Source organism: Aotus nancymaae, unplaced genomic scaffold (genome assembly GCF_030222135.1).
Source record: "Aotus nancymaae isolate 86718 unplaced genomic scaffold, 86718_ANA_hifiasm-v0.15.2.pri h1tg000036l, whole genome shotgun sequence".
Classification (NCBI taxonomy): Eukaryota; Metazoa; Chordata; class Mammalia; order Primates; family Aotidae; genus Aotus; species Aotus nancymaae.
Window position 1 is genome coordinate 10144748 of NW_026988450.1, and position 21627 is coordinate 10166374.

Consider the following 21627-nt stretch of genomic DNA (forward strand, 5'->3'; position numbering starts at 1 on the left):
TATTTTAAAGGTATGTGATTCATACAGTAAATATTAGTATTCAGTTGAGTTACAAAATGGCTTCCAAATGGTCCACAGCTGTTTGAAATAAAGTACAAAGTTGGCCAGATGAGGATTTAAAAATCATAATACATCATTTATCATTTCCCCCCACTCATCCAAACACTTTTGAATTCATCCTGTCCTAACTAAGTTATATGCTGTGGTTTGTTATTCCAAGAAAGCTACCATGTCCCATCTAAGGATTGCATCTCAGTGGCTAAACTAAAACATATTTAATGGCTAAACTAAAACATACGTAGATAGTCATCAAATAGCAGTTCTAGAGAACTCAAATCCTGTCACGTGATCTAGTGATTCACCAAGTCATTTTTGAAATGCTCTAAATACCAGCATGTACACATTTTTATAAGCTAATAATCCCTAATTGAAATCGGCAGTTCAATATCAACAAATATGACAAACTCAAACAGAAAAAATTTCTCATACAATCTGTCATTTTCCTTTTACTTTCTGCTTCTTCTCTAAACAAACAATCCATCCAACTCATACAGAAAAGCAAAATCTTATAAATACCGTTTAATTCCTTCTTCCTTCCTTCTTTTCTGTTCTGGCCCTTAGTTAATCTCTAGTCATAGTTTATTTCAACAGTCTTTACAATAATAATAAGGAAAAATGTAAAATTCTTCCAGTTCTGGGTTCTATCCAAAAACTAACGGCATTTTTCATTCTGGGTAACTTCAAATGTAGTTTTTCCCATTACTACGTAATGTTTACAGAAAATGCTTAGAAATGTATATAATAAGAATTTAACCATAATTCTGTGCAATATTTTTTAGTTTTCTTTTTGCAGCTTCTTTGAAGACTTGTTATTTAGGTCAGTTCGAGCGAGTGCATCTGTATTTTATATAGAACTTAGTTCATTTAACTTAGTGGTTAAATGTCCATCTTGTGTAACTTGCTCCGCATTTTCTTAGGCTCTAAGGCCTTTAGAGAGTGGTATTTAGAGGATTGAAAACATACCATGTGACAAACATCTTGCTATGGATTCCTTTTGAGGATCGTCTGACCCATGTAAATGGTCTTAGCAATATAAGTTTAACCTGTTTCTGGAATGGTAAGAATCCAAAGCGAGGTCCTTGCCTGAAAAAATGGCTACAAAATACAACATATCCTCTTTATTAAATGAAGATGACTAAGGAATGTATGTTCTTCAGTTATGCTTACAAATCTATTGAGTGCCCAATATGTGCCTACTGTAGTGTATGGCACTGATGTTATGAAATTAAAATGGCATTAAAATTATGCCTCCATTGTGTGCATTCTGTGGATCATGCTCTGTCTCTCTATATATTACCTCTAATTCTTTCAATAAAAATATTGCATTGCATTATTATCCCTATTTTGCAGATAAGAAAACAGACTAAAATGGGCAATTATTTTACCTAATATATTAGAACAGGTATATGGTAAAGCTATGGTAAGAATAAAATCAATCTGGTGTCAAATGTTCCATCTTTGTTTGCTCAATGGTTCCTCCTAGCCATGAGAACTTTTGATTCTTTCAAGACACACAACTGCAAGGCCTGGTCTCTTCTGTTCACTGCTGAAGCCCTAGCATGCTTGGAACATAGTAGGTGCTCATGAAATATTTATTGAGCATATAATCCACGGTCTCAGGTTTCTCCTTCTACGAATCAGCATTAGTATGGTATGTGTGCTAAGGATGAAACTGAAGTGCATGTTCTAAATTACAGTGTTTATCAATGGAAACAGTGGACTGATACACAGATATACAATCCACCCAAACATTTTTTTCCAATTACAGATAAAGCACAACAGACTTGAATGAGTATTATGTTTGAATTATCTTCCTGCCAACATCATGAAAAACTTCAAATGAAATGTCTGCTCCCATGGTATCTGAGCATATGAGCATTTGTATATGTGTACAACAAATGCTGATGCCCATGAAGGCATGCAAGAATCACATTTACGTACCACTAATTGTATGTGTGGATATATATATATATAATATATGGAAAATATATATATGAATACCTGAATTTCACAAGTAAAGTGTGCTCACCATTTTATGTAATAATTTTCATGGCTCATTTCAAATTTGTATGAATATGGACTTTGCTTACATTCTACAGTTTTTAAGTGAACAATTGTTTTACATATCCTTCACTCCTAGTTTTCAAAAGTTGGGAAAATGCTTAATGTTTATAAGGAAACGGCCAAGATAAACACATGTGTGAATGTTATAGTGCGACAGGATTTTAGTTAACCTTAAGTATTGTTGACATAAAAATCCAAATTTTATCAGAAGATAGGGGGAAAAAGAAACTCCTCTGGCAGCATTTATGTAGTGGGTGTCTGAGCACCAATGAGGAGGAAATGATTTGATTGTGTGGGCTCCGAGGATTTGTCAGCTGCCTCATAAGTATAATTCTGGCTCTTCATATCCCTGCTGCTTCTAATTTAGCAGGACAGGCTCATAATTGAAGCAAATTAACTATTTACACTTGCCACTTCTACCAGGGAAGAGGACACAGCAGCAGGAAAGAATGAGTAGGAAATTACATTCTTCCCACTTGTGTCAGATCTGCCCTTATATAAACACATTAACAGTAATTTCACGAGGCGTCAAACATAGGAATAAATACTGAGGAATAAAATAATGAGGTGTTGCTATTGAGCTGAACTGCTATGGCTAATATCCTTGGATATGAATTATGCATCCTGAAAGAAGGCATATGTTAACAGTATTCAAACAGTTTCCCTGCAAGTGAGATCTGCTCATTAGGCTCTGGATCTCGAGGTAAATCCACTCTCTTCTTCAACGACAGGGCTAGCATTTACAAAAATACACACTCTGGGCACTGTGGGCTGTGGTTTCTCCTGAATACACTAAACTCTGAATAGGCTTTCCACTCCATTTTTAGCATAACAGCATGTTTATTTAGCTCTTTGGCTGCAGCTTTAAAGCCATTTAATGTAATGTAAACTAGAACATTTTGTTTGTAATTTGCTAAATGTCTTACAGCCCGACTGTGTCTCCAATTAGGAATTTAAGGTTCATTTAGTAATTTACATCTGGTTCTGATTTAAGGTGACTTTCCTTTTTCACTTAAGAGCCAGCTTGCCATGGCTAAAAAGGACCCAAGTACATTCTACAGCTCTTTGGACCAATCCTTTCTGCTTCAAAGTGGGATGGGCTTTTTTATTTGGTAGAGTTCTATTTATTATATATTGTCCGTGCACTCAGATCCTCCACTACAATGGCCAGAATCAGAGTTCAGAAATAATGGAGGTTGACAGGAAATTTAGCTGGAACCTCATAACAAAGATGCTGAGGGTTGCTGAAACTCCAAGGATCCTAATACAAAGGGTGTGATATTGTTAACTTACTATTTTTCTTTCTCTGTAGGTTCCAGTCAGTGAAAGATAAGTAGCAGAGACCAACATCACAGCAATACTTATGTTTTATTTCCTTCTCCATCTGGTGCCTTTTAAACAACTTAGTATGCTTCTGAAATGGGCTCTCCATTGTCTTACGAGTCATTAGCATTTAAAACCCCCAGTTGGAATCTCAAACACAATTCTGCTCCCATTCCTGATTCAGTACCATCTTCCAAAGTATTAAAATGGGGAGATCTCTGATATGTGGAGTTTGTTCAGTGGCTTTGGTAGGAAGGATTCATAAGGGAGGTTTTGTGTTCCTTGAGGATTTTTATCGCTTCTTTCAGCTTCCTTTTGATTTCTCTTCTTTGAAAGATTCTTCACAGAAACCAAAGTACATATTGTTTCTCACTCACCATGGATTCTGAAAATAAAGATCTGCCCTTCTGCAGTGGCTTCTTACTCCCGCCTATACTCCACAATGAGGAAGCATGTGATATAAACACACAGCAGCTCTATTAGTCATGTTCCCTCTGACTGTCAAGAAAACATTCAATTGTAATCTCACTAATAGCCATTTTTCCTTAAATATTGTAATTTTCTGAGGCCCCCAATAAGTCATCAATAATTTTGTCCATTTTTCCCAGTTTGTGTTTATATTTGTCACTGTTCATAATTGTGGGCTATGGTGACAACAGGATTTTGGAACAATTGTGGCACATGAAATCTTAGCCTTCCACCGGAACCAGCTGCCTACACAATGCCAACAGCGTCACATGGGTTTGTTCTGTAACACGCATATTTGTCCACAATTTTGAATTTTAATAGTCTGCCTCGAATCTGCTCCAGGAATATTCTTTTAAAAATACATAGCAGTATGTGTGCTCCACAATTTGAATATTAAATGAGAATAAAACACAATTAATTTGTTTGAAATGGAGATATTATAGTATGTTGGCACAATGAGTTAACACAAAGTGAGAGAACAGGTGGTAATCCACCATTATAACACTTTGGGATATTTTGCTGCAATTTTCTGGATGCTCAAGTGTGCATTCCAGGCAGGCACGTTTGCTCTGCTGATGACTCTTGCAAACTGCTAGAGAAGGGCTGCTGCGGAGCAGAGGAGCAGTGTCCCAGCCAGTGCAATGTGCTCCCTTTTGTGAGCAGTGTCTGATTTCATTCAGTTGACCCTCTCCCTGCTTCGTTTTGGAACAGGCCTGCATCCAACGTGTGTCCTACACCATAACTTTTGGCATGATCTGCAGTCTCACTCTCTTTATTAAGCACGATCATCTTTTACGTGCAAGTGATAGGCTATGTTGACCTTCTGTGAAGTCAAAAAAGCACACAGCATGGGGACAAATCATTTTAAGGTGATCGAAACTGTTTTGGTCATCCCAATGCCTTGTTTTAGTAACTCTTAAGTGCTAAAATTTTTAAAAATTTACTTTTGTAAGATAAAAAAGTTATTTCTATCAATCTTGGCACAATTTTTTTAGCAACTGGATTTTGATTGTGAAATCACTTTATAATACCAAATGATTTATATGTCAACTATTAATGTAACTTTATCCTTTATAAAATGAATTTGCTCCCCAAAACTCTGTTTTCATTGAGAAGGAACCCAAAGGTAGACTCATTACAAGTTACTTACTAAACTAGGCAACATATGAAACCTACAAGAGAGAAACATACAAAAGTGAAAGAGAAAAATATTTGCCATTATATATATACAGTTAGAAACCTTACACATAATTGTAATTATATCCACCTTAGGGAGACCAGCCTCAATTCTCTGAATGCCCAAATGGGAAAATGGGAATGATTTACCTTTTTAACATGGCACTTGAGAATACTGAATCTCATATTTTTGGGGTCTGTAAATAATTTGATGGTCAGACAAAAAATGCAAAATACTATCTTAATATTCCCCTCTTGCTATATTAAAAATAAAAAGCTGTAGAATTAGTGGGAAGAAACCTGCTGCTTGGTATTTACTGCCTTGAGGAACTACCTGATTTTCATCATAAGACCATTATTCTTTTCCATCAGAAACATGAGAACAGGAATTTATTTTTTAATATTGACAGTGTAAAGAACCAATCATGGGCTAGGGAAGGCCTTTGCAGACCTCCCTTTTTAAAAACCACTGCTCTTGAATATGGAAAATAATTAGGACAATGTAACTGGGGTCAGAGGATAGATCAGAGAAGTAAGATGAGTGGCAGAGCAGGCGATTGATGTTTCCAGAAATGAAGAGTTTGACAAAAAGACACCAAGGAAGCACAAATGAGCCTTGAAACAATACTCCCAGTTCAGTCACTGAGTCTCAGGTAGGGAAGACAGGCTGACCCTTCACAGGGGAATCGTGTCTTCAGATGAACAAGAATTGCTTCACCCTATCTCTAGGGAAGGGAGTTGCTTTTGGGATGCTTTCTCCAGGAAATTTTGTCTCACAAAGCGAAAAAGTTTATGGTACTGAAGCCAGGTGCATATTTGAGAATGCACAGAAGGCTTACTGGAGCAGAGAGCAAGCTATGTCTTCATATGTGGCATCATGGGTGGAGCAGGGAGGCCTTAAGGTGACATTAAGGGAATAGGGAGGGGGTTGGGATTGCTGGTTGGAATACATTTAGTTTCTCATTCAGTGAGGCTCTGCTGAGTGGAGAAATGAAGTCACTGTACAATTCACCATGATTGTCCAACATCAGTTGGAAACCACACTTCATGTTTGAGAGTGTGAGAGCAAACTGACCTAAGTTAGAATAGAAACTAGCTTTAAAATTCTGCAACAATATGTTAGGTTTCAATTAGAATCCCATAATACAATGTCAACTACCCTTTTACGGTAAGTGGGTATTTTAATTGAGTGTACAGAGAACATTTTGGTGGTGTGTTTCCTGTTCATGAAGAAAACTCTTGCAACACAGGGCTCTATATGGCAGGCCTGTGCTTTCTTAGAACAGCACTTCTTCAAGCTGGCAATCTTGAAAAGGATGTAAGGAAATGCATTAGATATTTCAGATTTCAGAAGACAGCTTTGACTTATAGAAAAGAGCGATTGAAGGGACCTGGAAGAGCAAGTTCTATGTTTCCTTAGCAACTGGTTTTATCATTATCTCTATCATTGATTTTATAGGGTTTGTTAGGAAAAGCATTGTAAGTTGAGTGACAAGTTTTATTCACAGTAATTCTATGTACCAGGCATGTAATTGTAGACAAATCATTCAACACAATGGGGGCCTGTTTGTCTTGTTCTCTGTTCTATCCCCAGTGCCTAGAACAGTGCCTGGTACATATGTGCTCAACAAATATTTGTTAAATAAACAAATGAATGAATTTAATTTATATGGCCCCATTTCATAATCTGCAAAATTTGGGCAAAAATTTCCCTGTATATCTGTGAGTATTGAGTAGAACAAATCAAATAAATAATGCAAAGTGCTTTTAAAACTATAAGACACTATGTACTTTATTGATGTTAATATAGAATATAAACACAATATATAGGTCCTTCTAGATGCATAAATAGGGCTTTTCTATATTTTATGTAATTCCTGGACGTGATGAGGAAAGATTGATGTCTCTAATTAAGAATAAAACATGAGACTAATTCACTATTAATGCAATTCAGTATTCTGCAGTGGCTAAAACTGATTTACATAGTTATTTCAATCACTTATAGAATGCTTTTAAATTTTCTTTGTGATCCTGAGATTTTAGATGGTGACCATGGCCATCTAGCTCCTGGTTTAGAAATGTGGGATCAACATTGTTCCTTTGTTTAGGTGGGTTCCATCCTTTCACTGAACCCTCACTCTCTCTTTGACTCCAATCCTCTTTAAATCTTCTGAGCCACATATGCTGTATCCATGGTGTCTCACATGGCCTTCCCTGAGCATGGTCCTCAGTCACACCACAGCAATACATGAGAGAAGAAAAAAACCAGGCATCTGGTCCCATTTAACGCAGCCTAAAAATATGGTATAAATACATATGGGGGATTGAATAACAGCCCCTGGCGGTCTTTAGGGAATGGCTAGGTGTGGAAACCCTTGAATTTGAGGTTCATTTAGCAAAGAGGGTTTTGATGACAAAAGGGTAAATAGTAAGTGCTGAAGAGAGGTGAGGAGAGTTTTCAAAATACCTTTAGGACTTTTTTTCAGTCTTTATGTTCATGTTGGCAACATTAAGGAATAACGCAGTCCTGGCTGGGATATGTAAAAGTGCTTCCAAAAGTAACTACACTATATAAACTTTGAAACAAAGGAATGACATGCTATTTATGGAGGAGTAATAAAGGAGTATAACATTATGTGAACGTCTCAGAAAGTCTGGTTCGGATGGGGACACATTCTCAGTGTCTGTTCTGGGATCTAAAGAATTCCCCCAAAGCCCTGGGAAGCCATTTCTTCAGACTGCACGATCTCGGCTTACGTGGATTCCTACTCCACTGGGAATGCCTTACCTGTTTTTGCTCTTCTCCTAAACCGTCCCACATTGAAGCCACAATTTTAGAGACTTCGCCAAAGGTAGCATTTGGATTTTGTCCCTTGATGGCAGCCTGAGTATCACGAAAGAATAACGCATAGGCAGACACAGGCTTCTGGGGCTCATTGGGGTCCTTCTTCTTCTTCTTTTTGGGAGTTTTTGGTTTTTTCCCCATATCGGAGGCAGGCCGCTTCTCTCCACCATTGATCTGAAATGGAAATCAAAATAGAATTATAGGGGGACTGAGACAATTTGGAGCCAAAATATATTGCTGTTTTCCTTTGAGACTTAGACACACACCCTAACCCATACACATCACTCAAACACAGACTTTTCCAAGGGACATGTTGTTTTGTTATGGTTTTTTTTTTCCCAGATGAAACTGCATATTTCAAGTAGTCTTCATATTTATCCTACTCACAACTTTGCTTACCTAGCTTTTAAAAAACGTTGTCTCTTTTTATATTATTACACTATTAAATACAGAGAAAGCCTGACTAGCTGAGCTGCTGCTCCCTTTTGGTGGGGGGTGGGGAGGGGGTGGGGGTGCATGCGGGGAGGGGAGGGGAAATTTTGAGGCTTTTTTTTTTAAAGTTTGTGATCAACTGTTCACTATAATTGAAGTGTTCCTTTGTCAATATTTATTCCTTTGTGTGACATGATACATTCCCTAGATGTAGCTGATCGTTTTTTATCTTATAAATATTACCTAACTTTACATAAACTATATCATAATAAACTATTTTAGCATCAACCTTAAAAAATAACCCCTTAACATTCTTAACTTTTTCTCTTACACTGTAACTGTGTAACAGCAGATTTCTCTTGTAGTCACACTATTGGATGAACAATCTAATTCGTTTTCTTCTAAGGAAGTTATCCTTGTTTTTCTAATTATGACTTTGAAACCATGGGGGCAGCATGTCCAATAAATAAAGTCAAATGGGTTTTGACTTTGCCCCTAGGTCTATGAAATGCTGCCAGGAAAACCCAGCGATGCTCATGGATTAAAGAATGGTATGAGCCGGGTGCGGTGGCTCACGCCTGTAATCCCAGCACTTTGGGAGGCCGAGGCGGGTGGATCACAAGGTCAAGAGATCGAGACCATCCTGGTCAACATGGTGAAACCCCGTCTCTACTAAAAATACAAAAAATTAGCTGGGCATGGTGGCGCATGCCTGTAATCCCAGCTACTCGGGAGGCTGAGGCAGGAGAATTGCCTGAACCCAGGAGGCGGAGGTTGCGGTGAGCCGAGATCGCACCATTGCACTCCAGCCTGGGTAACAAGAGCGAAACTCCGTCTCAAAAAAAAAAAAAAAAAAAAAAAAAGAATGAAAAAAAAAAAGAATGGTATGATCTACACCCTAGGTCAGTGCTGTTCAATGGAACTTTCTGCAATGATGAAAAAGTTCTATGATTTGCACTATTCTATATGGCAGCCACTAAACCATATGAAGCTAGTGAGCACTTGAAATCTGGCTAGAGTTAATCAGGAGCTAAATTTTTAACATTGTTCAAATTTAAATAGCTACATATGACTAATGGCTACCATAATGGAGTGTGCACCTCCAGAAACTAGATTCTAGAGAGTTCTAGAACAGTTTTTTACTCAATTTAAAAGTAGATTCTATTTTCTCCCATGTTCCTCAAGTATGAATATTTTGATAATTTTAATTGTTATTCTGATACAACTGGGAAAAAACACACTGAACATATTTAAGATGGCTGCATTTGAATATTATTTTCATTACTAACTAGATGTGATGTCAATTCATCCACCTCAAAAATAAAGCATTTTAGATATGATTTCTTTCCAGCTCTAAAATTATGTGAGTCGACATGAATACAAAATAGGTCTGCATCTGAAGGATTCAATTTCCACATGCCTTGTCTACTAACGAAGTCCCAAGGCAGCTTCTGCACCCTCACCTTCTATTGCGGTGGTCGTAGCTGCCTTCTCTCTACAGATATAATGTAATATATATCTCATTTAGATAAATTGTTAGATGGGGTATTTCTGTAAAATAACTGCCACTATTGGAGAGGAAGCATGAAGTACAGAGAGATTTGTGGATATGACTTCAGAGGACCTCACTTCATGTTCTCTTTTTACTATTTTTAGCTGTTATCTTTGTTAAATTAACTTCCCCAGCCTCTGTTTCCTCTAGTGAAAACCAGGTATGGTGCCATTTTATAATGACTAAGATGGTATAAATTTATATATGTGTAGAACTTTAAAAGGGTATTCAAATATCAATTATGACATGATAGAAACTTTCAAAATAATTCACTGAATGAGTGGATGGAAAGTACTTTAATATGAATATGTGATACCTTATAATCAGTATGAAAGATATACCCAAACACCAAAAAGAGATAAGAAAAAGATAAGTGATTTGTCTTTGTCTTTATTGAGAAACCTATTAAAAAGGTTATCACTCTGAAATTGTCTACTGAAGCAGATCAAAGAACCCCATGGGGATAGGATGCTGTGAACCAAGTTGACAAGCTAATGTAGATTAACACTAGATGATAACTTCCCTGAGATGGATCAGAGAGGTGATCTTGTGAAGTAACTGGCCCCCAGGTAAATCTGTCAGAGGACTAGCATGTCTGGTGCTTGATATTGAACAAACTGGCATAACAATGCTATATTAAAACACAGAGGCATATATATGACCTAGAATGGTGCTTCTCAAACATGGCTGCACATTAAGTCACCTGGTCAGCTTTTAATACCCTAATGCTCAGGTCTTACTCTACACAGATTAAAGCAGACACCTAGGGGTGGGAGACTGGCCTCAGTCATACCCTTTGAACTCTTCTCTTCCAACTGGCATTTTGATATCTTAAGAGTCAAAACAAACAAGCAAAATTTTTCTGTGCCCCAAGGCTACCCATGGCCATATTTTTCTCCTTTTCACAATCAAACTCCTCCAAGAGGTTGGCTGTGCTGGCCTAGTGGAGCCTCTGCAACCTACTTCAGTGTGCTTTCCTGTCACTTAGCTCTCAGTGAGATCTCCACTGGCCACACTGCTGAATCCAATGGATGCTTGAGTCTCCCCCTTACCTGATTCTCACTGTGAGGGCCCTCTCTCCCACTGGTTCCCTAACATCACCCTCTGAGTTTTACTCCTACCTCACTGGCTCTGATATTTCCAGAATCATTTTTAGGGTCATCCTTTTCCACCTGGCCATTAATTGGTAGCATTCCTGATTTGTTTTGCAGTAAACTCTCTTCTCTTGTGAGTGTACTTGTAATCTCACTTGTAAGCAGGGTTTCCATTACTATTTGTGGGTGGATGGTTGTCAAGTTCATGTTTCCCTTGAATTTCGCACACACAGAAACAACTGTTATTTGACATCTCTATTTGCAAGTCTTAAAGATATTTCAAACTCAAGTCAAACTTGTTTAGTTCTGTATATCTCCATTCATAGCATGTATCAAACTTGTAATTACACAATAATGTATGTGGTTGTTAGATACACTCCTGTCCAAGCATAAGGACTATGAAGGCAGGGGTTGGGCCTGGTTTTGCTCACTAGCACATATCATGGTTCCTGATACGTAGTAAATGCTTAAGATTTGTTATAGTAGCAATAAAAATAATAATGAAAAGTGATAATATTTTGTAACCATGGCCATTCTTACATTCATAATCATAAAATATTTATTTGAAAGGAGAATAAAGGCACCAACAAGGTCCATAATGAAGAATATTAAAGATAGAGTGGTCTAGGGTATAGATTTTTAGTTATAAGATGAATAAGTTCTGGGGATCTAACAAACAGCACAGTGACTGTAGTTAATACCGTGTTGTATACTTGAAAATTGCTAACAGAATAGATCTTAAGCATTCTCATTTAAAAAAAGTAACTAGGTGAGGTGACAAGTTAATTAGCTTATTGTGGTAATCATTTCATAATGCACACGCATATCAAAACGTCATGTTGTACACTTTAAATATATACAATTTTATTTGTCATTTATAACTCAATAAAGCTAAAAAAAGAGAAATCCTGATATTTCATCAAAGATTGATAGAAATCAGGAACAAAGTATAGAAATAAATGAATATGTATCCATATGGAATACTACCTAGACTCATTTTAAATTTTAATTAAAAAATTAATGATCTGACACATTGATATCTCCATGATTACAGATTATATCAATCTTTCTGGAAAATAATCAAGTGTCAATCATAGAGATAAATTTCCTATCATGCAATTTAAATGCTCTCATTAAAAGATTTCCCCACATTATTTAAATAGTTTTTGTGATGGTTAATTTTAGGTGTCAAGTTGATTGGATTAAGGAATTCCAAAGAACTGGTAAAATATTACTTCTGGGTGTGTCTGTGAGGGTGTTTCCCGAGGAGACTGGGGTGAGTCAGAGGACTGGGTGGGGAAGATAAACCCTCAATGTGGCCAGGTACCCTTCAATAGGCTGAGGTCCTGGATAGAACAAAAAAGACAGAACAAAGACAACACTTTCTCCCTCTCTCTTTGTCATACATGTGCTCTTTGTCCTTCTGCTTTCTACCATGGGATGGCACAGCAAGAAGGCTCTCACCCAGGGCCTCTTGAGCCTCTAGAACTGTAAGAAATATATCTCTGTTCTTTATAAATTACCCACTTCTAGGTATTCTGTTACAGCGGCACAAAATGGACTAAGACAATTTCCCTCCCCTATTGTCCAAAATAGTGTTTGAACCACTGATCATCATGCTTACTTTATTTTTAAGTTGGTATTTGGACAGTATGGTATAGGCTCTATATCTACTGGATGTGTGATTCCCTGATGTAACAGAAAGGAGGACAGTCATCCTCTTGCATTTGACAATAGGGCCTTACTTTTAGGGAGGTACTAAAGAAGCAGGAGAACTTGTTACTGCCGATGAGAGGCTCAATCATATGAAAACCACCAGTTATCATTTTGAGGCAACGGAGAGCAACCCTATAGAAAACCCTAAATAATTTCATACAGCCGATCCATTTTGTTAGTTGCCTGGAGGCTTTACCTATTTTCCTGGTCTTTCCTAGAGGGCTGGCAGAATGCAGTGTTGCTCAAAGTTTTGTTTAATAGAAGCAAGTATTTCTTGACTTCTGCTTCCACATTTTCAAGGCTCAGGAGACATCATTTATGCATTATGAGTGTAACCCTGGGGCTTCCATTGTATATCTGATTGAGTACCTGAGAGGCACTAGACTGTAAAGCTATGGTTTTTGCCCCCATTAAAGTAGACTTACCAGCCAGTCTTATAAGATTACATCATCTTTGTCTTTGCCATGCCTAAAAGCAAGAGCATATTGATCTGCTTTCAATCAACATCACACTATGCCTTCCCTTTAAATATTCTTATTAACCTTGGTTTGAATTTTCTGCCATGCAAGAAAACTGGCATCTGAGAAGACCAATCTAAAGGATGCACATAAAATATTCATTACTCAAGATTCACTGCCTTTCCTTCAATAACTAAACTAGATCACCAAAGCCAGATTCTTGGATCATAATATTCTGACTATTTATAGAACTGCCCTCATAGAACTGAACTATGATCTAAGACAAAGCCCTGACTTCCACTGAAGATTTATATAAGGGGGAAAAACTATGTATAAAAGATCTCTATTTCTTATGAGATAAAATATACTCTGGAGGGGACTATTTATTATATTGCTCAGCGTTCTTGTATAAAGGGCTGTTAGGTCTTCACAATATCTTTGCTCTTTTGGATGCAATACAATGGAACCGAAACTTCTTGCTGTGGTTTGATCTCTCATTTACTCAAATACTTGGGCTGTGCCCTATGAGGTATAAGGCTGTTTGTCTTATGAATACTGGGCGTTGCCCCCTGATCTGTGGGGATCTCATTTTTTTACGTTTTGCTTTTTTGTGTGGAAAGGATGCAGAAATGAGCTGCCATTTTAGATTCTCTGTAATGAACTGGGAATTTGTAAGGCCTACTTTTGGAAATAGCTTCATCACATATGTGAAAAACACATGATCACCGCTTGTGTCCAAAGCCTCCTTAAAGACAGAAATGCTGCTGTAATTTGGATCCATTTTCATGCCAGAAATGGATGTAATTTGAAAGATATCTGGCTCTTATGACCACATACTATTTGGAATAAACACAATGATGATTAAATATGACTGTGGTAGAAAAATTAGCTAAATGGATTTATAATCTGTCCCTGGACCTTAATTTTGGGTATTGTCTGGATCCTGACTTCTTGCATAGATGGATGGAAGCATATAATTTTAAATCCTAACTTTCTGAGAGGCCTTTACTTTTAAAGTCTAGAGTAGCACTGTCTCATAAAATTTTCTAGAATCACAGATATGCTCTTTGCCCTGTCCAAAAGGGTAGCCACTAACCACATATGGCTATAGGCCACTTGTAATGTAGCTAGTACCACTGAGGAACTGAATTTCCAAATTTAATTTTAATTTGTTAAATTTAAACGGAAGCAGTCACACATGACTAGCAGTTACTGGATGAGACAACACAATATTTTGTATTGGACACTGCTCTAGAGTACATATGGTATTTGTAAAGTTACCAGGGTTCTAAGGCTGCAGAGTTAAATTTTATTCCATCGTAATTTTTAGAATATCAAAGAAACCATATAATGCAAAAATATGAATTCCTTCCAATGACAAGCACATTGAAAGTAAGGAGCAGGTCCCATTAATCTTCATGTCTTTCACAGCATTGGTACAGTATTTTACATGCAATGGATCATTATACATTTCTGCTCTGGCATTCTATAGCACTGGGCAAAGGCTTAGAATTATGAGGCAAAGAAAATCTGAAACACACAAAAACTTGTATGAAAATCATACCAACTAAAACATGGCTGAGCTGAGGCCCTACATGTCTCCCTGATTACCTGCACACCAATTTCACCATTAATTAAAACATGAATGAATACATAAGTGCACAAATACCTAAATAAATATTATTCATAAATATTACACATAAGCCTTACACAGATACATGTGCTTCAGGTAACTTACTTGTAAGACATAGATTTATTTCTCAAATCCCTACAGGTGCCCTAAAGCTTCTGGTAATTCACCTCCTGTCATGCCTTATTGGTTAATTATAGAGATGTATTTAACTTATTTATCACAAGAAAACAATAATCTTTACTTTAAAAAAGTATATGCTAACCGTGTTGCTTAGATAATAGCACTTCTTAAGAAGCCAGAGCACAGGAGTTAAGACTATCCAGGAAAGAGAATCACTGATATTGAAATGTCCCTGGAGAAGTTAGAAACGTCTATAAGCATATTTAAAATAAACTGCCGCGGTCCCAAAGCCTTTAATGGAGCTGGGAGAGCTGTTTAATGCACACTGTCTTGCAGTAATCGCTGTAGTTTAAAATAGATTTTAATCAAGCACCATCTGCATAATAGGCTGAACAAACAACATAGAACTCCACTTATAACTCTTATCATATAAAGTAAATATTATAAACTCCTCTCCATAGAAACAAGGCATATAACAGCACTTTTTGTGATGTTTCAGTGAGTGAAAATTTTGCTACTTAAATTCATTCTCCTTTTTCTAAACTATGCCATCTAAAATCCCCTTATGAGACTAAATTCAAATAAGCATGGAAAGTAAGTCATCTAGTTACTGTGAAATCAGCAAGACTGTAATACTTCTTTCATTTTACAATTGGGTTTATTATTATCATTAATAATGATACATTCTATGACTCAAAACATCAATTATAGAGAAATGCATATGAAGTGCCATACTTTTGAAATGATTCACACATGTGGGGCATTCTATCAGTGTCATAGTTTGTAAAGCAATTTTATTTTTAAGGATCCTTGATACTGGCAAACATAGCTGAGTGTTATTTTTGAATGAGTGTAGCCAAGGCACAATGGCCTTATGTGAAATAGGTAGCTTGGGCTAATGTCCAGAAAAATCACTTTAAAGTGAGAAAAAAGGCTGGTTGTTATTTTATACACCTACTGGTTAAGTGTATCAATTTTATGGGATCCACTTGATCTTTTCTAAATTTGCTGATGCAGGGAAATACATTCACTTCATATTCTTTTGGAATGAGGGCTTCTACAGCCTTACAAAGAATGCAAGCTGTTGAGGTGGGGTCTTGCTGAATAAAATGCCAGGCGGGTATGTTAAGCTTCATTTTGTTTTTATTCCATGAATTAATTAAGTATGCTCAGTCATCTAGGGGATGTCTATATCCTGGGATAATTAATTACTTGAATAAATCTTAGAAAAGATGATTTGGAAGCAGGTACTAACTGGCTGTTTGACCAAATTTTATCATTTTCTCCTCAATTAGTTTATTAGACTCAGCCTTAACAAATAGGATACTTTTCTAAAAAAATGAATAAGGAGCATACATTATTTTAATTGCTGTGGTTTAATAAATTCTTTAAAAGTATCATTCATATTATATAAAGTGAATGGTTACAATCTAAGTACAGTTCAATGATGAAAATACCAGAATTCCAAGTCCCAGTTTTAAGTATTCTATCCCACTACTAGCTAGATAAAGTGACGTGACATTTGGTTCTAACACTGTTTGATTTCACTTAATATTTGTAGAAACCTGTCTGTTTCTCATTTCTACTTTATTCCAGGAGTCTACTTGTCTTCAGAACAGTGGTAAATAAAAACTCCTACTCTAAGGCTTATTTAATTGCTGCTCTAGTGATTCATCCTATTTGCTTTGAGAATAAAACCTTCTGCTTCTGTCTAGTATGGTAGAGTATATGCATTGATGAACTAGCAAATTAGTAACAAACTTAAAGGCAAAAACTAGTCAACTCAGAGAAGTATGCAGAGTATTAAAGGCAGCTTTCAAATTGAAGATATTTTTGAACCTGGTTTGAATTTGAGTTAAAGAGTGCAATAGACAGAAGACAAACTCCATGACTTACCAAAAGCAAAATGTTTAATAGGAGTGATCCTATCAAAATCAAGATGTAAAACAATTAGACTGTCAGTGCAAGGATGAAGTAACATTCCCTTGTATGTGACCTCCCAGAACATGCAAGAATAGCTGTTCTGGAACCTTGATACAAATGAAGAGGAGTAGAACAAAATCTCGTGTTCATTCACAAAAAAAAGCCAGCGTTTGCAAGATGCGTGGCCTGAATGTACACCATGTGGGTGGTCTGAAAAATTCAGGCTACGTGTGGTTCTTGATTGTAATGGTCCAAAATATGTGGCAGAAACAAATATAAATCATCCCCGGAGAAATCCACTTTTTTTTTTTGAGATGGAGTCTTGCTCTGTCACCCAGACTGGAATGCAGTGGTGCCATCTTGGCTCATTATAACCTCTGCCTCCCAGGTTCAAGCAATTCTCCTGCCTCAGCCTCCCAAGTAGCTGGGACTACAGGCACATGCCGCCATGCCTGGCTAATTTTTTGTATTTAGGAGAGACTAGGTTTCACCGTGTTGCCCAGGCTGGTTGCAATCTCCTGAGCTCAGGCAATCTGCCTGCCTAGGCCTCCCAAAAGTGCTGGGATTACAGGCATGAACCACCGCGCCCGGCCAGAGAAACTTAGTTTTAAACAAGCTCTAAAATAATTCTTACAAAGTTCTAATAAATACTAGTTCTCATTTCAAAAGTACAAAAAGCAAAACAAAACAAGCTATTAAAACCAACATATTCAGTCTCCAAAATACTTCATCTATTGAAATTACTGTAAGATGGTATAAAGCAAATATGTTTAACATGCTTAAAGGAATAAGAGAAATTAAATACATAGGTAAAGAGCAAGCAACTAAAAAAAGAAGTCCAAACTGATTTGAAAAGGAACCAAATAAAACTACAAATATAAAATATTTGAGATAAAACTTTCAATAGATCATTTCAGATTAGGTATGGCTGAAAGGAGAATTATGAATTGGGAAATAAGTTAATCAGAATGTAATACGGGGGGAAGGAAGTAGAAAATATGAAAAAGAGTCATGGAAGGTAGGAGGAGAAAGTCTAACATTCATCTCAGAATAACAGCATGAGAAGGGAGCAAGAATGAAGTAGAGGCAGTATGTGAAAAAAATAAGTAATGAAAATTTCCTCAAAATGCTGAGAGACAGAAATGATTACAATCAGAATGATTGCAAAGAAATTCACACGTATCACCATGATGCTGCAGGACAGCAAAGACAAGAGATCTCAAAAGCGGTCAGAGAGTAAAGGCAGGTTACTTTCAAAGGAAAGACAGTCGGGCGGTAAATTCTCAAAGGCAATAGTGGAAACATGGATTCAGTGGAATAATATAATATCTTCAAAATGTTGAAGAAAATAACTGTCAATCTACAATTCTATACCCAGCAAACATGTTTTTTAAGGTAAGCATGTTCCCTGCAGACCCTCATGAAAGAACATTTTTAAAGCATAATGCAAAAGATGTCAGGTGAAATAAATATATATGTGAATAAATTCAAAGGAAAAATAACTTCATGAAATAATTAAAATAGTGTTTCATGAAGTTTGTTCAGTTACAGAATTCAATTAAACTATAATTAGAATGAGCAACAATAACAGCTCCCAATATAAATTGAACAGAAGGTGTATGGAGTTAAAGTAATCTAAGAAAAAAGGTAAAGATGTTCGTAAATTTTAGACTTTTATATATTTGTATTCCAGGAAAAGCTACTGGAAGAAGAGAAAGAACATAAAATCTCTAATCTCAAAATAGGAGATAATGGAATGAGAAAAATAAGAGTAATCTCAAAGATGAAAAAAGAAACAAAATATTTGTAGCATAAACAGAAATCAACATACTTAGAAAAATAAACCTACTTTCATATTAATGTAAATATAGTAAAGGTTTCATTTTAAAATAAAAGCTCATTTAACTACATGACATTTATAAGAGACAGTCGGATAAAACATAAGGATATTTTCAACAGAAAGCAGAAAGTAAAAGGATAGAAAAATATATAATGTGATTCTTAACCCATAATTTCCTTCAAGAGAAAATAGTGCCAAAAATATACTTGTAATGCCAGATACTTTAAGTGTCTTAAAGTCCAAAAATATACTTGTAATGCCAGATACTTTAAGTGTCTTAAAGTATCTCTTATATTACAAATACAGGATTACAGGCTTAGAACCACAAGCTGCCTAAGTTTCTATTTCTTTGATGCTTTACTGTGTCTCATTTATGACTTAAGGCTGTCAACACAGTTTCCTAGCAATCAAAATTATGATTAGTGTTTATAAGGTGATAATTTATTTTACTGATGTATTTACAATGTTCCTCTCTGTCAAAACAGACTTATTTCATTTAATTGTTCAATTAGATAAGCTGGAATCAATATGTAATTGCTTAAAGACAGCACAAAGTGTTAAGAGACAAACTTTAGAAGCTGCGTTTTTTCTGGTGTAGGAACTAAATATTCTTTGTTAGTTCACTTGTTAGAAATGATTTAAACGATCTTTTTGACTTAATGCCATTTCACTTTTAACTGAAGCTGTTGCACTACAACATTCCACATAAATCCTACTCACATTTTAAGGAAAAATTTTATTTTAATTCTTAACTGTAATAAAGAATGCTTTCATATTTTTATCAGAGGATTTTTCTAGCTTAAATACATATAATATCACTTAAATGGTAGGAGGATTTGAATTGGAGACAAGGTGGAGAACAGTGCATAGAGTCGGAATGAAGGGTGACTTCTCTTGAGATAGAAAATGCACTTAAACTTGACATGACTTTATAGGAATGTTTGTGTAGACAAAAAAGTCATTTTACTGTGTGCCGTCTTAGGAATCAGTCCCTAAACTTTCACACATCAATAATTCAAGAATCTATCACTATAGAATATGAACTTTACTATGCAATGCTTACACAGTCCACTAATGAAGAATTATAAATTATTCTGAGATGTGGGTATTGAGTGATTGGATAGGATACCCACTGACAAAGTTTCATATCAGTATAGAAACATGCAAATTCATGCTTCAGCAAAATTATAAAATATGGACTCACCAGGTTAATAGCACATGGCAGAACCCATGAATGTTAACTCTATTAATTTCAGAATTCTACCTACTTTTCTACTCATACAAGTGGAACACTGTGAAAAATGTTATTGTAACTAGGAATAATCCTGTATACAATTTACTGTCAAAGGAGGCTACTAATTTTGCATTTAATTTCCTGAAATGTCAGGAATGAATACTGATAAAGACACAATTTAGATATACAAGTTGATCTTTACTATGAGCAGAACATTAATTTTTTTCCCCTTACAATATAGTACATATCATCTGTATTTAGCAAATTGACTTGAATTATCTATGCACAATCAACACCTAAATCACTGACCACAAACAAATTATTGGTGTTCACCTTTGGGTCCAGGTAGTCATTGGCCATTAGGTATAATCTAACAGCAAATGAGTACCTGGGGCCACTGGAATAATCTATATTTTCTCAAGAAAATTATTGCCCTGGAAATGGTCAGCTAAAGGCAAGGCTTTCAGCATCCCAGTCAATTATTTATGAATATCAATTAGTTTCCTCCTGCCTTTTTACCTAACTCATGAGAGACTGACTCGCTGACAACAGGGAGAGACAGTGAGGAATGGAGGGATTGTCTTGGGCAGTGTTATGTCGTGTAGCTGTTCTAAGATGTACTTGGGATTGTTTCAGTCAGGTATGGTAAGACAGAAGACATAGAAATGATGGTTATGAGGAAAAGGTTTCCACTCATAGATCCCTGGAAAGAGGAGGCACACAGGGCCACATAGGGAAGTACCCAAGTTGGTCAGGAGTCAGAAAGAGAGAGAAGACAGAGCATGTGTGGAGCCTTTACTCGGGATTTTGTGGGCAGGAATGGGCAAGGTAGGTAGGCATGCTGAGTAAGTCTAGGACTGGATAGTTTGAAGAACTTTGCTGGGCTCTGGGCTATAAGGTGTGATCCCTAGTTGTCTGACACTTGGTTCAGGGGTAATGTAGGGCAGAGAGAATACTGGTTTGGTATGTGAGAGTTTTTTTTTTTTTTTTTGAGACGGAGTTTCGCTCTTGTTACCCAGGCTGGAGTGCAATGGCGCGATCTCGGCTCACCGCAACCTCTGCCTCCTGGGTTCAGGCAATTCTCCTGCCTCAGCCTCCTGAGTAGCTGGGATTACAGGCACGCGCCACCATGCCCAGCTAATTTTTTGTATTTTTAGTAGAGACGGGGTTTCACCATGTTGACCAGGATGGTCTCGATCTCTTGACCTCGTGATCCACCCACCTCGGCCTCCCAAAGTACTGGGATTACAGGTATGTGAGAGTTTTTAAAGGAGATGTTTGGGGTGCAGCTGTGAATTGTTGGCTTGTATATAGAACAGGGGCTAGCAGGAGTGTCATTTGCAATCTCTAAAATTTAGCTAGTCCTGAAAGGAGCCATCTTTCCAGGATTAAGGCTCCAAATGCCAGAACATCAAGAATATAAAAAATAGGAAAATATAGTCAATGCAGCAATCTTATCTTTGTCATCAGGCTAAACAAATAGATGAATCACTATTTATCTGGACTTAAAAAAATTAGTAATTAGTAGAGTTACTAGAAAGTTAACCATATATATCAGGATTGCACAGTGCTGCTTTTGGTAGCATGTTTATAGTTTAATTTCCAAAAACAAAATTCTCACAATGGTGACAAGAAAAGGTGGCTGACACAAAACCCATCTTCCTATTCAGATAACTTAAAAGAATGGCT

General features: G+C 36.5%; 1 protein-coding gene across 4 annotated transcripts in view; it reads right to left on the bottom strand.

The window, feature by feature from the left end:
• TOX (thymocyte selection associated high mobility group box) overlaps nt 1-21627 on the bottom strand; it is a 313410-nt gene that overhangs the window by 28560 nt on the left and 263223 nt on the right. For all 4 annotated transcript variants that reach the window (XR_010345528.1, XM_064384220.1, XM_021671420.2 and 1 more), the window contains one exon: nt 7880-8110. Coding sequence is in view for 3 of the 4 variants with exons in the window: in XM_064384220.1 (XP_064240290.1) it covers nt 7880-8110 (231 nt within the window). In the remaining variant the exon portion in view is untranslated. The remainder of the gene's footprint in view (nt 1-7879; nt 8111-21627) is intronic.